Genomic DNA, 16,503 nt, shown 5'->3' on the forward strand with positions numbered 1-16,503 from the left:
CCTGAGCTACAGGTTCACGCCTCTGTGCCATCCAGCTGACCCTGTCAGTTTTCCGCGTGCCGCTCTGCCCGGCCCCTCCCGAGGCCTACACATCACCCGGCTAAGACAGGAAGTCACACTCCTGGGCAGCGGCCGCAGGAGCTGAAGGAGGGAGCGCGCCCATTCAGGGCTGGCTTCCTGGGGACACAGAGCCACACCCCGGCTCCCCGCCAAGCGAGAGCGGGCGCACCTGGCTGGGAGTGAGTCCCCCAGCTTTCTCGGGGTCTCTCCTCCAATGTGGCCACCCAAGAGGACTGAGATTTCCGGCCTGCAGCAGCCAGTGTTGGGCAGGAACTAGAAAACCCTCTCTATCTGAAAGGAGCCCCAGATTCGTTTCTAAGAAGGATGCCTCAGAGGGCATCAGTTCTTTCCTCCCTTCTCAGTAAGGAAAAAAATTCCACAAAATCTGACTCCCTAGAATCTCTTGACATTAATCAATACACTTCCCTGTTTATAGGGTTTCAACATCAGCTTTGTGTTTGCCCAGACTTAGGAAACAAGGCATCTATCGATGAATGCTAGTCAATCTTAAACCAATTCATATACAGAGAGAAAGCTACTCAAGATGAGGCAGTATTACTAGGATGAATCATCGGAGATTGCTGCTCTTCAACCTTCTGAACAACAAAAAGAATTTCATATTCATCAACCTAGTATTTATCAGATGCTGCTAGCAACAACGGACTCCGAGGGCTTCCTGGATGAAAAAGTTATAATGTAGTGCTAAAGAAAACATGCAAGAAAAGAGTAACAGGCTAAGAAGCATTAACTGAGCATAATTCTCTCCCCACCTACCAAATGCTAAACATAGATACGTTAACAGTGCATGCGAAGTGTGTTTTTAACTGAGCTGTAACTGACGTATAACGTTGTATTAGTTTCAGGTGTACGATATAATGATGCAATATTTGTATATACTGTGAAATGATCGCCACAGTAAGTCTAGTTAACACCCACCACCTCACATAGTGACACATTTCTTTTTCTTGTGATGAGAACTTTTAAGACGTACCCTCTTAGCAACTTTCAAATATGCAAAACAGTGTTAATAACTACAGTCACCATGCTGTACATCACATCCCTGGGACTTACTTATAACCGGAGTCTGTAGCTTTTGAGCCCTGCACCCATTTCACCCACTCCAACCTCCAGCAACCATAACCTGTTCTCTGTATCTATGAGCTGGTTTTTTTTCTTTTCATATAAGTGAGGTCACAGTATTTGTCTCTCTCTGTCTGACTTATTTCACTGAGCACAATGTCCTCAAGGCCCATCCACATTGCTGCAAATGGCAAGATTTCCTTCTTTTTATGGCTAAGTAACATTCCATTGTGTGTGTGTGTGTGTGTGTGTGTGTGTGTGTGTGTGTGCGCGTGTGTACGTCTGAAGCGTGCTTTTTTTCCACCCTCCTTACAGGACCCCAGACCAGACGGCCACTTCTGTGCTGACACCAGGCTTCATTCTCCCTGGCACACAGCAGATGCCAGGAGCTGGCTGCTGAATGACTGCTGAGCCAGGCACTTCCGTGCTAACCACAGGGATGGGAATGACTAAACTAAGTGCTCCTGATAGGACCCTAGGAAACCATTCTATTACCTTGAAGTAAAGAAACTTCAAAAAACTGGTAACTATTGATCTTGCAACATTTCTAGTTCTGAAATTAGATTTCTACTGTGAATTATACTCAAATAAGTTGAAATTTGGCTATTTTATTTGCAACGTAATTTGAGATTTACAGAAGAGCCGCAAAGACAGTACGGAATTCCTGCCCTTCGCCCAGTGCCCACCTCCCCCCATCACCTGCCCCGGAAGTTAACATCTCACACGACACTGGCACATCCGTTAAAATTAAGAAACCAACGTTGGTACAAGAGTACACGCTAGCTGCAGACTTTACTCAGAGCCCCTAGTTCGCCCACTGACGCCCTCTCACTGCTCCAGGACCCCACACTGCATTTACTCATGTCTCCCCATCGTCCAGCTGTCAATTTTGTAGACTATCCTCAGGTTGGGATTGACTTGTTAGTTTTGCTGGTACAGTGTTTTTAAAAATGTGCCTCTGGCACTACTGAGATCAAAGAGTCAGAAAATTTAAATATCCTGTAAATTATTCTTAGTAATCGGGCACATATACCCCAATCCTGTTTTGCCATCAATCAATCATAGCTTAAGTTCCATCAAATATAAGGTAACCTTTCAGCCCTTCAACGTGAGCATTAACTACAAATGATCTTCTAGAAGTCTAGATATGAAGGGAAAAAGGCATATAAAACAAAATGGCCTCTGGAAAAGCAAATACTAATTGGTCTAGCCATTCTATAGGGCTAGTCCGGGAGAAACAAGAAGCTGATGTGAATTTCTTGTTAGTTGAAGTTTCATTGGCAATAGTTTTGAAGAGGAGACTGTCTGAACACAACCTAATTTGTACTGTAGCTGTTACATACCTATGGGTATACGTTTATGTCAGTCATACCCACAAGAGTCTGACGGCAATCAGTTGAAAGAATTTACATAGAAGGTGAAAAATTTTTGGCATAAGGATATGAGCTACTGATTAAGCTATTTAAGAAGCCAAATATACATTATTTGTTTTACAAAAGTATACTGATTTCCTTTACATTAGAAAGCGTGTGAGAAATGAAACACTAGACGAATCTGTACCTAAGAAACAGAAGCTAGAAGTCAATTCTGTTCTCCCTGCTCGCATCAAAATCGGCAGCAACTGAACCTTTCAGAAAACACAAGCGCTATCTGTTTGGCTCGCGAAGTTTTCTCAAGCTCCCGAGGGTCAATTCCTTCCCCTCCACTACCCGTGCACACACAAGGCTCAGCCACCACTGCATCCGGGGCTGACACTGCTCACCTTGATTACCTTAATCACCTCCAAGCCTTCTTGGTTGGAGTGTTGTTGCTTTCGATCTGTCCTCCATGCTGCTGTCAGGTTTATGTTCTAAAGTCCAAAAGGTGACCATGTCCCTCCCCTGCCATGAACACCCAGGGCCCCTACGTGCTCCCATCTGAGTACTGATGTCCACACAGGCGACCACAGTGTCTGAGCTCTAGTCACAGGGCTGACCTGACTGCCAGGTGGAGCTCAAACAGCAGCAGAAGTGCATCAGCGTCGGCAGCAGGGTGAGGATGAGGAAGGCCAGTCAGGCTGGGTCCTGAGGGACAGCCTGAAAGACACCTGGAGGGGACAAGTCCTGTGCAGGAATGGGGGCGTTTCTGGAGTGACCGCAGGGTCAGAGCGGGCTGCCCAGGGAAACGAGCTTCTCCAGCCTTCCAGTTCTTCTACCTTGTGAAGGAGTATCATCACCTGCGCTATTCTCATGCCTCCTTCCACACGGTACCCTCTACCTGGAAAGTGCCTCCTCTAAGTCCAGTCATCTTTCAAGTGGCCCTTAAACTTATTCATTCATTTTTTCACTTAAATAAGATTTAGCGAATGTTACTGTGTGCCCGGGATTATGCCAAACACAGGGTTTAGGGCAGAGAACACAGCAGATGTTATCTTTGTCCTCGTGGATCTTAAAATATAGTGGAAGCAGGCAGACAAAATGCAAACAAGTAAATATCTAGTAATTAAAACCTGAGAAAGTAAAATTAAAAATTAAGACCCTGAGCAGGACCCTAAGGTGGAGGATGTTTCTGCAGCCCCCCTAGGGAGGTGAGCAGTCTGTACGGGAGAGGACGCCGAGGCTGAGCTTTAGAAGAGCCGGCGATGGGGGACCTCCCCGGGGCCTTCTCACCTCGGCTACACTTACACCATGGCACCTGTGACCTGGACCTGGGGTGGCTTGTTTGGAGTATGAGGATCCTTTTTAAATACCGAATAACTTCCTGGACTCCCAAATGCCAGCAGTCATACCTCCTGTGATAACTGCTTATCCACACACAGCTCTAAGGAGACTTTGCAGTAATTCTCAGGCCACCCTGGGACTAATGTTTGAGCACTGATGGTGCTACTAATGTGATATAGCCATTTTCATATCCTTTCCTGCTTTTTACTTTTACACTGGGTGGTGCACTTCTCTGTCCAATGATGGGGTAAATGCCCTGAGGAACGGTGTCTTACACTTGTGAGCGTCTCCCCCTGGGTCCACCCAGCAAAGGGCAGGCCGATGCACAGGGTGGGCTTCTGCGCCCAACCAGGGCCTCACTCTCCAGGTCAAACTGAGTCCCAAGTGATCCAAGGTGATCGGGTCACAACCTTCACCAAGGCAGTCTGGCTTCCGAGCCAGTTTTTGAACCACTGTGTTCTGTCTTATCCCACTTGGGCCTCAGTGAGTGGGGTGGTCTTCCGCATGGCTGCTCTAGTGTGGAACATGTCCTCTGTGATAGAAAGTCAGAGCACTAACGGCCACAGCTTATAAACTGCACTGTGACGGTACTTGTGGCAGTAGTTTATACACATACACACACCGATCTGCTAAACAGCCACACCAACCCTACAAAATATTATTTTCTTCGTTGTGGAAATAAGAAACCAGGTCCAAAACCATGAGGCTAGGAAATGGCAGAGCTCAGCTGAGCTGGACTCTATCTTGATCCAAAGCTGTGTCCTCACACCACACTGGACCATGCTCTGGATGGGCTGGGGAACCACACCTCGGGTCCCCGGTGTCCCCTCCCCTGCAGTGGGAGCTACAGGCAGAGACAGGAACTGGTGTCCTGCAAGAGTTACTAATGGGGAGGAGTGCCCTTGGTCGAAACAAGAGAAGACAGACCTCCAGAACACACTTCTACGCGTGCACACGCACGCATGCGCGCACACACGCTACAGCTGCCACTATGGCTCTTTTACGTGCCGCTTCTTTACTTTCGTGTGTCAAAGTACCTGAGACCGTAAAGACTTTGGTGAGGAGGACGGCTGTGAACGCAGCCTTCTTGGTGTTGCACTTAGCCGGACGCACTCACAATCAGGAAGCGAAACCATGGTTTTCTGGCAGAATGCTACACCTTTAAAAATCTACTTGCCATCAGTATGACTAGAATAACTGTCAGCTTTTTATATTATGACTTTTACACGTAAAGGAGAAAACCGCATACCACGGGGGAGGTGTCTGCCTAACACGGTCACCTATTACGATAAAGCAGACTCTAATTACCTTGACTGAGTCCAGTAAACTCCTAGGAAAAAATCGCTTCAAACCAACATCTTTTCTGAAATATAAAAAGAAGTGTATTAACAAATAACACCACCAAATCAATGAATAACATGACATTGTCGTAAGAACATAAAAGCAGTTTAAATTATTTACCCTTCCACATGTTATTCTAGAAGGAAATAAGTATAATAAAGCTCCAATGTACCCGCACAGTCATGGAACAGGTGGGACAAGTACTTTTCTAGATCTGTGCAGGGAACACCAATACAAGCTAGTTGAGGTAGAAAGTCTTTTTTTTTTTAAGCCTTACTATTGCAAACCCTCTAAAATATTGCCTCTTTGTAAATTACAACATGTAAACAAACTGTTCTTCTTTGAGCATTGTTTGAAGGTTAGCCTTATAAACCTCGATTCCAACTGGGTAATGCACTGTGTCTGTACAGAAAGTAGACTGGCCTGATTAGGGAAAGACCTGGGATATAGCAGGGAAGTTTAAATACCTTAGATTAACCCTAAAGGTTGACTGTTTTTAAAAATAAACTTTTTGATTAACATTAATCAATGTTTATAATCTCAGTTTCACACAGGAAACAAAACAAAAAAAGAGAAATTAAGTGAGTGGCCTAAGGTCAAAAAGCTGAATGTGTGGAAATGCTGAAAATCCCAGTCATTTTCTTCAAATCAAGCTACAAAATCAATCGTTAGTAACAAGAGCCTCAAAGCATTCTGGCCAAGAAAACCGATGGAAAGAACGGCTCACTCTCATTTTCTACTTACTTTGGGTACTAAGTGAGCCAGGCTTTTGGCCACTAGAGGGCAATCGTGCGCTAGTAAGATGAAATAAAGCCTCTAGACATGAAAGATTATCAGGAGACACATGGAAAATATAAAAGGATCAAGAAGGAGAAAAGCGAAATAAAGGTACCTTTTCAGGATTACATAAAAAAATAAAATGAACATAAAGTATATTTAAAAAATAAAGCAGGGATGACTTCTTCACACGTAATTGTAAGTTAGCAAGTATTACCAATGAAACCATAGAAAACATGTCAGAGTTTATATGGTTGACTCTAGATCCAAACATTTTAATCCCCTATTCCATACTCTACTAGTTAGTACCTAAACCGACGAACTCCTTGCTAAATCCTGGTCTCAGTTCTCATATTCTTTTTTACTCTGTGGTGATGATGATGACAATGTTCACTACTCCCGTACACAATCCTTCCTCAGCTCCTATGACACACTGTTTTCTGGATTTACTTATCAGCAAATTCATATAACTCCTGGCTTTCCATTTATTTTTCTAACCACTTTTGTTTATAACTTCCCTTCCTTATCTTTTCAGATATGAACAGGGAAAAGTGTCCACCCAAGTTCTTCCACTTTTTGTTGCCTCCTAAAAAGACAGGAACTTTGCATTTTAAGGATTTGGGTGCTAATCACTATGGGAAGTAGCAAAATAAGCACATAAAAGATAAACCAACACCCTAGAATCTTAGAGGCATTATTCCTGAGCACTTTCTTCCCTATCTGCCTTTGCAGGCAGCTATTCCATAATAAAAATAACTTATTTTCACAGAGGGAGCTCTGCACTGGAATCCTGGCTTTGCCGTAGGGGGATTCGGCTATGCCTTCATGCCTGTCAACCTCAGTGACCCACGTGTAAAACAGGGATGCTAATCCCTGCTGCTAACAGCAGTGCTGAGGAGACAGTGAGAATGTGTTAAGTCCCTAGAACTCTACACGGGTAGTTCCCCTTCCCCTGGAAACACCCGGGACGCCCCTCCTGTCTGGCGAGAGTCTGGTCTACAGGGCTGACTAGCCGTCACCATGAGCAGAGGGAGGCGTGACCTGACGGTGCCAAGAGAAGACATGCTGTAGGGGGGAGGGGAGGACAGAGGCTGGAAGGCAGGTATGAGAGAGGCTCTGCCGGGAACCCGGAGAAGGGCGGTGGGAGGGAGGGTGGGCAGGAGAGGCTCAGGGATGCTCTGGACGCAGAGCCAGCAGCGCTGAATGAAAGGTGACAAGGGAAGGCCGAGGCACCAGGAAGAGGAAGGCCGGGGGCCCGGGCGTGCCTCCTGGGACTTCTGCTTCTGGAGAGGGGTCGAGCAGGGTGCACGAGACCTCCTGGTGGAGATCTCAAGGAGGCAGCTGGCCACGGAAGTCTTTGGATGGGGGGCAGGGAACACCAGGGCCAGGGATGCCCTCTTCCCCACGGTGAGACCATCATCTGCCACTACTCAACATAGCTCTGCGGCTATCGGTTGGCCAAAAAGTTCGTTCGGGTTTTTCCATAAGATATTACAGAAAACCCAAACGAACACTTTGGCCAGCCCAGTATTTTTCTTAGAGTCCAATGGAAAGTAGAAAATTTATCATACTCATTTTTGCCACAAATGGGAAATTTAAAGATGGACCAAGGGGGTTGAATTTTTCTGTGTGAAAATAAAGCCTATTACTAGGTGTTACTTTTACTTCCAAGGTGAGAACAACTCCATTTAAGGAAAAAAAAAGCTAAGGCCAACTAATGTTTAGTAAGTATGCAGTTTAGTTTTTCCAACTACTTTTGAGTAATAATGAGTCTGTAACACCTGCCCATACATTAGAATCCTTTAAAATGGGACACATGGCAAGTGAGAAAATAAAAATGAGGATAAAGTACACAGAATCGCTGGGAGAATTCTATACCACCACCACCCCGCTCCACACATTCTGATTTAACTTTACCAAGAAGCCCATCTATGAGGCTTGGCGGTGGAGGACACTGGCAAAGAGCTCAGGCGCTGCGCTCACAGTTTTAGGGAAAGCCTCCTGAGACATCTGCATTCAGCACTCTCCAAGAAGCCTGGCAGGGCCACAGAGGCTGTCCCATTTCCCACGTGGCCACCTCCCTCCAGCCCGTGTCGGGCACTGGCTTACGAGGAGCTGTCTGACGGGCAGCAGGCTAACTCTCAGCTTTATGTGACATAAAACTCACTTGAACCCAAAGTCTGTACAGCCGTGAGGTAAGACGAACAAAACAGTAAACACTACTGATGTAGCACAAACAAAATAAAACTACTGGCCTTTAGAATGAGGCAATTCTTTACTATGTAAATAATTATCCAAGGGTAGATCCTAAATACAGGTAAACTCATTTGACTAAAACTAGCTTTCATGAAACTTTTAGGACACAGCCACCCCCCAATTCCCAAACCCCAGTATCAGGCTGTCAGATTTCCCACGTGAGCCCAAAGGAACCTTCTTAACCCACACGCACAGTTAACGAGATATTAATATTAGGCGAGAACGCACTGTCCACAAGAGTAGCCCCATGAAGGATTCACACTTAAATTAGCTAAGATTCAGTTAACAATCTAGTTCCCAGCTGCACCGGCTCCACTTCAGGTGCTCAGAGCCACGGGGGCTAAGGGCGCCCGCGCTGGCTGGGCGGACAGGACACTTCACAGCCTAGGGTGCTGCGATGGTGGCGCGGGCTTACAGCAAGGAAATCTCGGCCTCGGCTGCCTGGCCCCCGGGGCTCCTCAAAGAGGGCGGTGGGCCCGGCCACACAGCCCCACGGGGACAACCACGACCGCCCGGGACTCCGGGGGGCCCGCTCAGCAAGACCACCGTGGATCCCGCAGGAGGGAGTGGGGGCCAGACAGAAGCCTGGGCTGGGGCTGCCCGTGCACGGGAGCAGATCTCCCAGTAACTCTTCCTCCGACTTTTCTCTAAGATGCAACTCACTCTGATTTGAAGCTTCAAAGAAAGCAAGCCTGTTGTACTCCCCCGCTTCCCCACACTGGGCATCATGTTAGATATGGGTGGGGGAGGGGGAGAGGGGAGTCACTGCCCTGTGGTCTCTTCCTCGGGTGAGACCCTGACACGAGCTGTGCAAGTGCGTGACAGGCACCATCAGACAGCACGCTCTCAGAGCCCAGAAAGTTACTCGTTGAGATTTGGGGTGTCTGTAAAACTGTATTTGTGATCAATTTTAAACCAGAATTTTCTGAGTTAACGTTTAATTTACCTCTGTCCTTCTAATGAAACGTTCAGACCACTGCTGGCTGATGAGGCCGTCTTGCTCTTTCCCTTCTGTCCAACCTCGGAGCTCTGCCCCCTCCCACGACTGCGCCATCCTCCCGCTCCCCTGACCACACTCGCTGTCAATGGTCCAGGCAGCAGGCGCCGCCCCCCGCATCAGGGGGAAGAGGTGCCGCCCAGCAGTCCACACCCCACACCAGCTCCCCATGGATCTTCCTAGAGCGCACTCGGTCCGCCTAGCTACTCCCAGCCTGGGGGCCTTGTCCTGCGCACACATGCGTTCACGCCCAAAACCCATGACACAGCAGGCCTTGGGAGGCCTGAGGCTTGAATAGCTTTATTTACATACATTAAGCTTCTTGTAAGTGAATTCTCAGGTCAAGTATACACTTACCTCTCCTTCGGCACTACTTCTGAGAAGATACAGACCTTGTCTGTTGGCTTTAACTAATTAATACTTTGTGGACATAACTCTCATAAATTTAAAGCCCCAGCAAAAAAGGCAACCAAAAACGACTTTAAAATAAAACTATAATGCACGTTTTCATACAGTATCCCTATCTTATCCTCGCCCCAAAACTCTCAAGAATTGAGTATCATTAAGAATATCACTGAGGTCCTTTAACCTCTCAAATGATACCTTAAGCCTCTTAAAAACTGATAAAACTTAAAATTCTCTAATTTCAATGGAAATTGCTGTTTGTTTCTTAATGATCCTCTCTCTCCTTCAATCTGAGTAATGAGAAGTCATCTTTTGGCCAGGTACACCAGGTGATGCTGCCTTCCTCTCCTGGAGCCAGGTGTGGCCATGTGACACTGTTTCAGCCAATGTCCCTCTCAGGGAAAGCACTACCTGCACATATGTGTCCTTAAAGGGGGCTGGCAGAGAGAGAAAAGGTCCATCTCTTCCTCCTTGTAACAGGCAAGGTCAACCAGCCATCTTAGGCCACCAGGTGGCAGCTACGGATGATGGTGGCAAGATTCAAGGGGCCTAGTGCCCTGGTGATGAGAAGCACTGACTGCCTAGCACTTGTTTTATGTGAAAGAGAAAGTACCTTCTATCTTAGTTAAGCCACTGTCAATCAATTCATGCCAAATCTGTGAGCATCCCCTTCACTGATAAATTATTACAGGCAGCTAAAAAAAGCACTAGATTATTACTGGCAATAAAGACAATTTTTAAAAATGAATGAAAACAATGCACAATTAGAATTAACCTCAGCTAATTTTATATCACAAATTTATTCACTGAGGAAGTGCCGATAGAATACCTAATAAACATCAGACACTTTGCTAAGCGCTGGAAATACCAGGAGGTCCCTACATCAGTACAGCTTACTCTAGTAGAGAAGAGACACAGTTACACAAACAACTACAGCAAAATACATTAAATGCAAAGATGACTAAAAATGAATTTCTAAAAAAAGCAAACCACTTAATAAGGAAATGAGCAGAACTGCAAAGATACGTGATTCATTTAAAGTAATTTCACAGTATAATTCTGTACGTTGAAGAAGAACCATTGGTACATAAGATTCTCCCTTCTACAGTATCACAATAGGAACCACAATTTTAACACTGTATTATTAGCTTATTTTGGTTCCGTCTGTCGTTGTCAGCATTGCAGTTTTTAAGCTCGATAACAAAACACTTTTCTTAACACATCTCATCTGACTCCTGTCTCTGATTTACAGGTGGCGTAAATAAAAAAGCCACCCAAGTACACTCCAGAGTGCGCCCTGCAGGGTAAGACCCCGGGAGGCCACATTCTGGGCCTGTGGCTGGAGATTCACGGCCAGTACTTCCCCTCTGCCTACAGAAGAGGCACCTTGGTCCTACCAGGGTTGGAAAGACATAGAGAAAAGAGAATAATTAACTCTTTAGTTGGTTTAAAGAAAAAATGCAAACGTTTCTAGATAGTGCTTTTCCCACCCTCCAAAGTTGGGCCTGATTATTTATTGCATAATTGAAAATAGTTATTTTGAAATGTGGTAAAGCTGAAGGACTTTTCTTTAGTACATTATAAATTACAGAGACTGTCCATACATTTTCTGGCAAAACTAAGCAACTATATGGACTATTTCACAGTTTTTCTCCTTACTGGCAAGAAAAACCAGAACCCTAAAATAAACTAACGAGAAACATTCTGCATTGATGTATAATTCTTTTCCATACTGAGAAAATATTTACACTTCTAAGTGGCTCTAGGCTACTAGCAGAAGCCAGTAGGAAAGGGCAATGCTGACCCCCCGGAGGCCCTGGCTGCCAGTCCCCGGGCAGGACTGCCTCAGTGTGCTTGGAGAACCACTTCCCAGCCATACCTCGTCCACAGCCCTGGGTGGGCCTTTTCAACAGCTGCAGTGGAAGACAGAACCCAGGGAACAGTACTGAGAAAATATCACAATTAAACTAGAACTGCGAAGGAGTAAAGAATCTTCACCTTCCAAGAACAAGGTGAAATAAAGAAAACTACAAGATGACAGGAGCAGAATTTTACCACCGAAGACACATATAAAAGAATTTCTAAACAATATACTTTAAGAAAAAGGGAACTGCTATCAGAAGACAGGCTGAGCTACAACAACGAATGTTTAACCAACACAGTAATAAACAAGTAAGTCTGTAGGACCCCACCCTATACACCCAAAGTGCTGGAGGTGAAGAGGGCTGACCCAATGCCACCCGCAGGTGGGGATGCTGGACCTGGAGTGAGCTGGGACCTGAGGGAGGGTGAGTTGTGCCATTCACTCCCTGGCTCTTGTCAGATGCCCACTCCGGAGGCCCACTCAGCAGTCTTGGGCCACCAGGCTTTGATTCAAGCCACTTGGGGAGCTTCATGAACTCAGAGGAACAGCAGATTGAGACAGCCCAGAAACCCCAGAGTCACTGTCAGATACAGAGCACAAAACAGCTGGCATGAAAAGCTTGACGAAATAAACGGCACAATCACATACGTGAGCAACAGAGATTACCAGGAATGGAGAGCGTATTACACATCACAGGAAACTGAATTTCTGGAATTGAAAATTACAAGTGGTGAAGTGAAAAACCGAATGGACAGGGTATGTCAAGAAGACACTACTTAAAAGGGAATTAAGAATTTAGAAGAAAAATCTAAAGAAATCACACACACACTGCCACAAGAAATAGAGATGAAAGATGTTAAGAGATATAAAGGCTGAAAAAACATGCAGTTGACGATTAAAGAGATAATGGCATATATTTTCCAGGTGAAAAACATGAATCCACAGAATCAGGAAAATACATCTTGTTCCAAGTTGGGCTTATAAAAAAGAAACCCAAGCCTAAGACATGGTGAAACTAGAGAAGACCAAAAACAGGAGATTCTTCAACTCTTTGTATGTTTATAGTTTCTTTCTAATAAATGACTGGAGAAAAATGATCTTACACTAGTCCACAGAGAAAGTCTCAACAAAAGCCAAAGAAGCTCTTATCACAGAGACCATACTCTCTGATCATAATGCAATTAAGCTAGAAGTTAATTTTAAAAAGAAAGTCAGGGCTTCCCTAGTGGTGCAGTGGTTAAGAATCTGCCTGCCAATGCAGGTGACTCGGGTTTGAGCTCTGGTCCAGGAAAATCCCACATGCTGCAGAGCAACTAAGCCCGTGAGCCACAACTACTGAGCCTGCACTCTGGAGCCCGTGAGCCACAACTACTGAAGCCCGCACGCCTAGAGCCCGTGCTCCGCAACAAGAGAAGCCACCGCAATGAGAAGCCTGCGCACCACAACTAAGAGTAGGCCCCGCTCACCACAACTAGAGAAAGCCTGCACACGGCAACAGAGACGCAACTCAGCCATTAATTAATTAATTTTTTTAAAAAGTCAAAAAATATCCACACATTTGGAAATGTAAAAATAGAAATAAATCCACAAAACTTTTAGAACAAACATTAGGTCTTGAAACGCAAAACCAGAATGAAAATAATGGACAGATTTTACCACGTTAAAAAAGAAAAACTTCTGTATGATGAAAAGCTATATAATCATAGTTAAAAGACAAACTGGGGACCTTCCCTGGAATCCACCTGCCAACGCAAGGGTCACGGGTTCGATCCCTGGTCTGGGAAGATCTCACATGCCGCGGAGCAACTAAGCCCGTGCGCCGCAACTACTGAGCCTGCGCTCTAGAGCCCGCGAGCCACAACTACTGAACCCGCATGCTGCAACTACTAAAGCCTAGGCACCTAGAGCCCGTGCTCTGCAACAAGAAAAGCCACTGCAGTGCTCACTTCGGCAGCACATATACTAAAATTGGAAAGATACAGAGAAGATTAGCGTGGCCCCTGCGCAAGAATGACACGCAAATTCGTGAAGCGTTCCATGTTTTTAAGCAGCTACACAGCACAGGGAGATCAGCTCAGTGCTTTGTGACCACCGAGAGGGGTGGGATAGGGAGGGTGGGAGGGAGATTCAAGAGGGAGGAGATATGGGGAAATATATATATGTATAGCTGATTCACTTTGTTATAAAGCAGAAACTAACACAGCATTGTAAAGCAATTATACTCCAATAAAGATGTAAAAAAAAAAAAAGCCACCTCAATGAGAAGCCTGCACACTGCAACAGAGAGTAGCCTCCGCTCACCGCAACTAGAGAAAGCCCGTGCACAGCAACAAAGGCCAAACGCACCCAAAAATAAATAAAAATTTAAAATAAATAAATAAATAAAAGACAAATTGGGAGAGAATATATACAACAAATATTACGAACCATGGGTTAGTATGACAAAGATCTCAATAAGAAAAACACATAAACAGAATGGAAAACAGAAGAAAAGTACAATCACAAAAGGAATATAAAACGGCCCCCAAATGGGAAGGTGTTTCAACTCTCTCCTCTGGATAATGATCCCAATGATAATTACGGGCAACATTTATTCAGTGCTGGGCACTATATTAAGCTCTTGACATGATTCTCTCTCTTAACTTCCCACATCAACCCAGTATGTAGGTAGGTATCACCATGGTCCCTACTTTACAGATTTGGAAACAGAAACCCAGGGCTTTACTGATCCAGGACAGTAAGTGGAAGAGCCAGCCAACAGGGGAGCAACCTGCTGCAAGAGCCCCCTCCATCGCCCCACTTCTCACACTGAGATGGGGTAGTGAGTTCACACAACTCACGCCATTATGAAGGACCCCAAACCAGCACAGTAACAGCCGGGAACTGGAAGTCTCTCATCCTGCCCCTTCTTTTCCTTAACCATCATGTTTACTTAATTTAAATATCTTACATACAGAATAACTACTACACAACGGCCATTTTTGGAATAACAGATAATTCCGGTTTTCATCAATACCCTCTAAGGAGGCCTCTAACTGACAAAACCACGCTGTACTGCTTTGTTCTGTCTGCAGGTGGCAATAGTCACTGGCCCTAATTCATGTCTGGTGATTCCCACACTTTCCATGCCACTGACCCCACAGACACTCTGAAGTTCTGGAGGCACTGATTAATACTCCAGTGGGCCCTCTTCCACATATCTGTTCTCCTGCCGCCTCGATTTCTGTAATTTTTAGAAATAAGCCAAATTCACACCAACTTGAATGCAATTTTTGACTCTGATTTCAAATCCATCTTGAACTTAACGCTCCTCTCTCCAAATATACCTCCAAATCCATCTTGATGGATACCTGCTTCTTCATTTTCTTTCTTTTTACAGACTTTTCTTGTTGCCAAAAACATGCAAATGTATTATCCACGGAGATTTCCCCCAGGTACCTGTTCTCTTCATTCCCATGACACCTCTGGCTCTCACCCAGCTGCCATGGCTCAGTTACCCTTCCCGCTCCGACGTGGGCCTCTCACAAAGACAGGCTGGGACACAGTCCACATCACAGTGGCCCTGAGGACAACTCTCTGACAGCCGGGCACGCTACAATGCAAGCCACTGACCTGGCCCTCCTTCTCCAACTTCGCACAATGATTCACCTTTTTAGATCATCTCTAAGTACCTGCTGGCTTTTTCCCTCTTCAATTCTCTCGTTCTTTTTTTTTTCAGAAATGGAAAATTTTATTCGAGCCAAATTGGAGGATTATAACCCGGGAAGAGCATCTCAGAAAGCTTTGAGAACTGTTCCCAAGATGAACTTTTTATTTTAGAATAGTTTTAGATTTACAGAAAAGTTGCAAAGATAGTACAGAGAGTTCCTTGAATAGCCCACACACCTGGCTTTCCCCTGCATTACTATGGCACCTCTGCCATAACTAATAAATCGGTTCTGATACATCATTACTAACAAGCCCTACACTTTCAGATCTCATCAGTGTTTTCCCTAATGTCATTTTTCTGTTTCACAGGATCCAATTTAATCATCACATCTCCTTAGATTCCTCTTGGCTTGTGTCAGTTTCTCAGACTTTCCTTGTTTTTAAAGCTCTTGACAGTTTTGAGTAGTACTGGTTTGGTAATTTGTAAAACGTCCCTCCAATGAGAATTACCTGTTTTTCGCAAGTCTGGATTGGGTTTTTACGTTTTGGGGAAGCAGACCACAGAGATGAAGTGCCATTCACAACAGATCGCACCAAGGGCACACGTGCCATCAACGTAACTGTTGGTGTTGATGCTGACCTTGACCACCTGGCTGAGGTAGCGCCTGTCAGATGGCGCCACTGTCAGGTTGCTTCCACACCCTTCCACACTGTATTCTTCAGACACATGTCACTAAGCAGAGCCCACACTATAGGGTGGGATTTATGATCTGCCTCCTCGGGCTGTGTAAATTACTTAGGATTCTTCTATGTGGGAGATTTATCACTTCTCTATATATTCATTTATTCAATTATCTATATTCATATAGGCCGATGGATATTTATTTCATACTCTGGGCTATAACCCAAAACTAAGTCATTCGTTGTTGCCCAAATGCCCTACCTTTGGTCACTGGGACTCCAATTTGATGCTCTGACACAGCCCCACCACCTGCTTTTCTGAGCGCTTGCTCCTTTCCAGCTCTACAAGATGCTCTAGGCCCATATACCTCCCCCTGCCCCTCGGATCAGGAGTCCTGCTTCCTCTCATTGAAGAATGATATTAGAAACCAAGATCTAGGCACTGGGTACCATCAGAGATTTTTTTTTAAGCTGTGGTTTTAGTGATTTTATAACATAGAAAATAAACCAACATTTCTGTTTCCTTTTTCATTTAAATAACACAAATGTTCCCTCAGAACTGAAAATCTACACGTCCCAACCAACTTATCCTCCTTCCCTCCAAACACGAAATTGTTTCTGTGACTGACATGCCCACTGGCCCAGGACAGAAAACCGAGAATCCCCAGATGCCTCCTTGGCCTCCTTCACCCCAA

The 16,503-nt window shown here is 45.2% G+C and overlaps 1 protein-coding gene and 1 non-coding gene across 2 annotated transcripts in view; one reads left to right on the forward strand and one right to left on the reverse strand.

Annotated features, from left to right (window-relative positions):
• The window catches only part of PTK2 (protein tyrosine kinase 2), a 167,526-nt gene that overhangs the window by 111,586 nt on the left and 39,437 nt on the right, over window positions 1-16,503 (reverse strand). The window contains 1 exon segment of the mRNA XM_032610452.1: window positions 5,148-5,202. Coding sequence (XP_032466343.1) covers window positions 5,148-5,202 — 55 coding nt within the window.
• Window positions 13,418-13,524, forward strand: LOC116742794. The gene has a single exon (XR_004346574.1). It is a non-coding gene; the product is annotated as a U6 spliceosomal RNA (small nuclear RNA).

The sequence above is a fragment of the Phocoena sinus genome, chromosome 17, assembly GCF_008692025.1.
Source record: "Phocoena sinus isolate mPhoSin1 chromosome 17, mPhoSin1.pri, whole genome shotgun sequence".
In the NCBI taxonomy this organism is placed as follows: Eukaryota; Metazoa; Chordata; class Mammalia; order Artiodactyla; family Phocoenidae; genus Phocoena; species Phocoena sinus.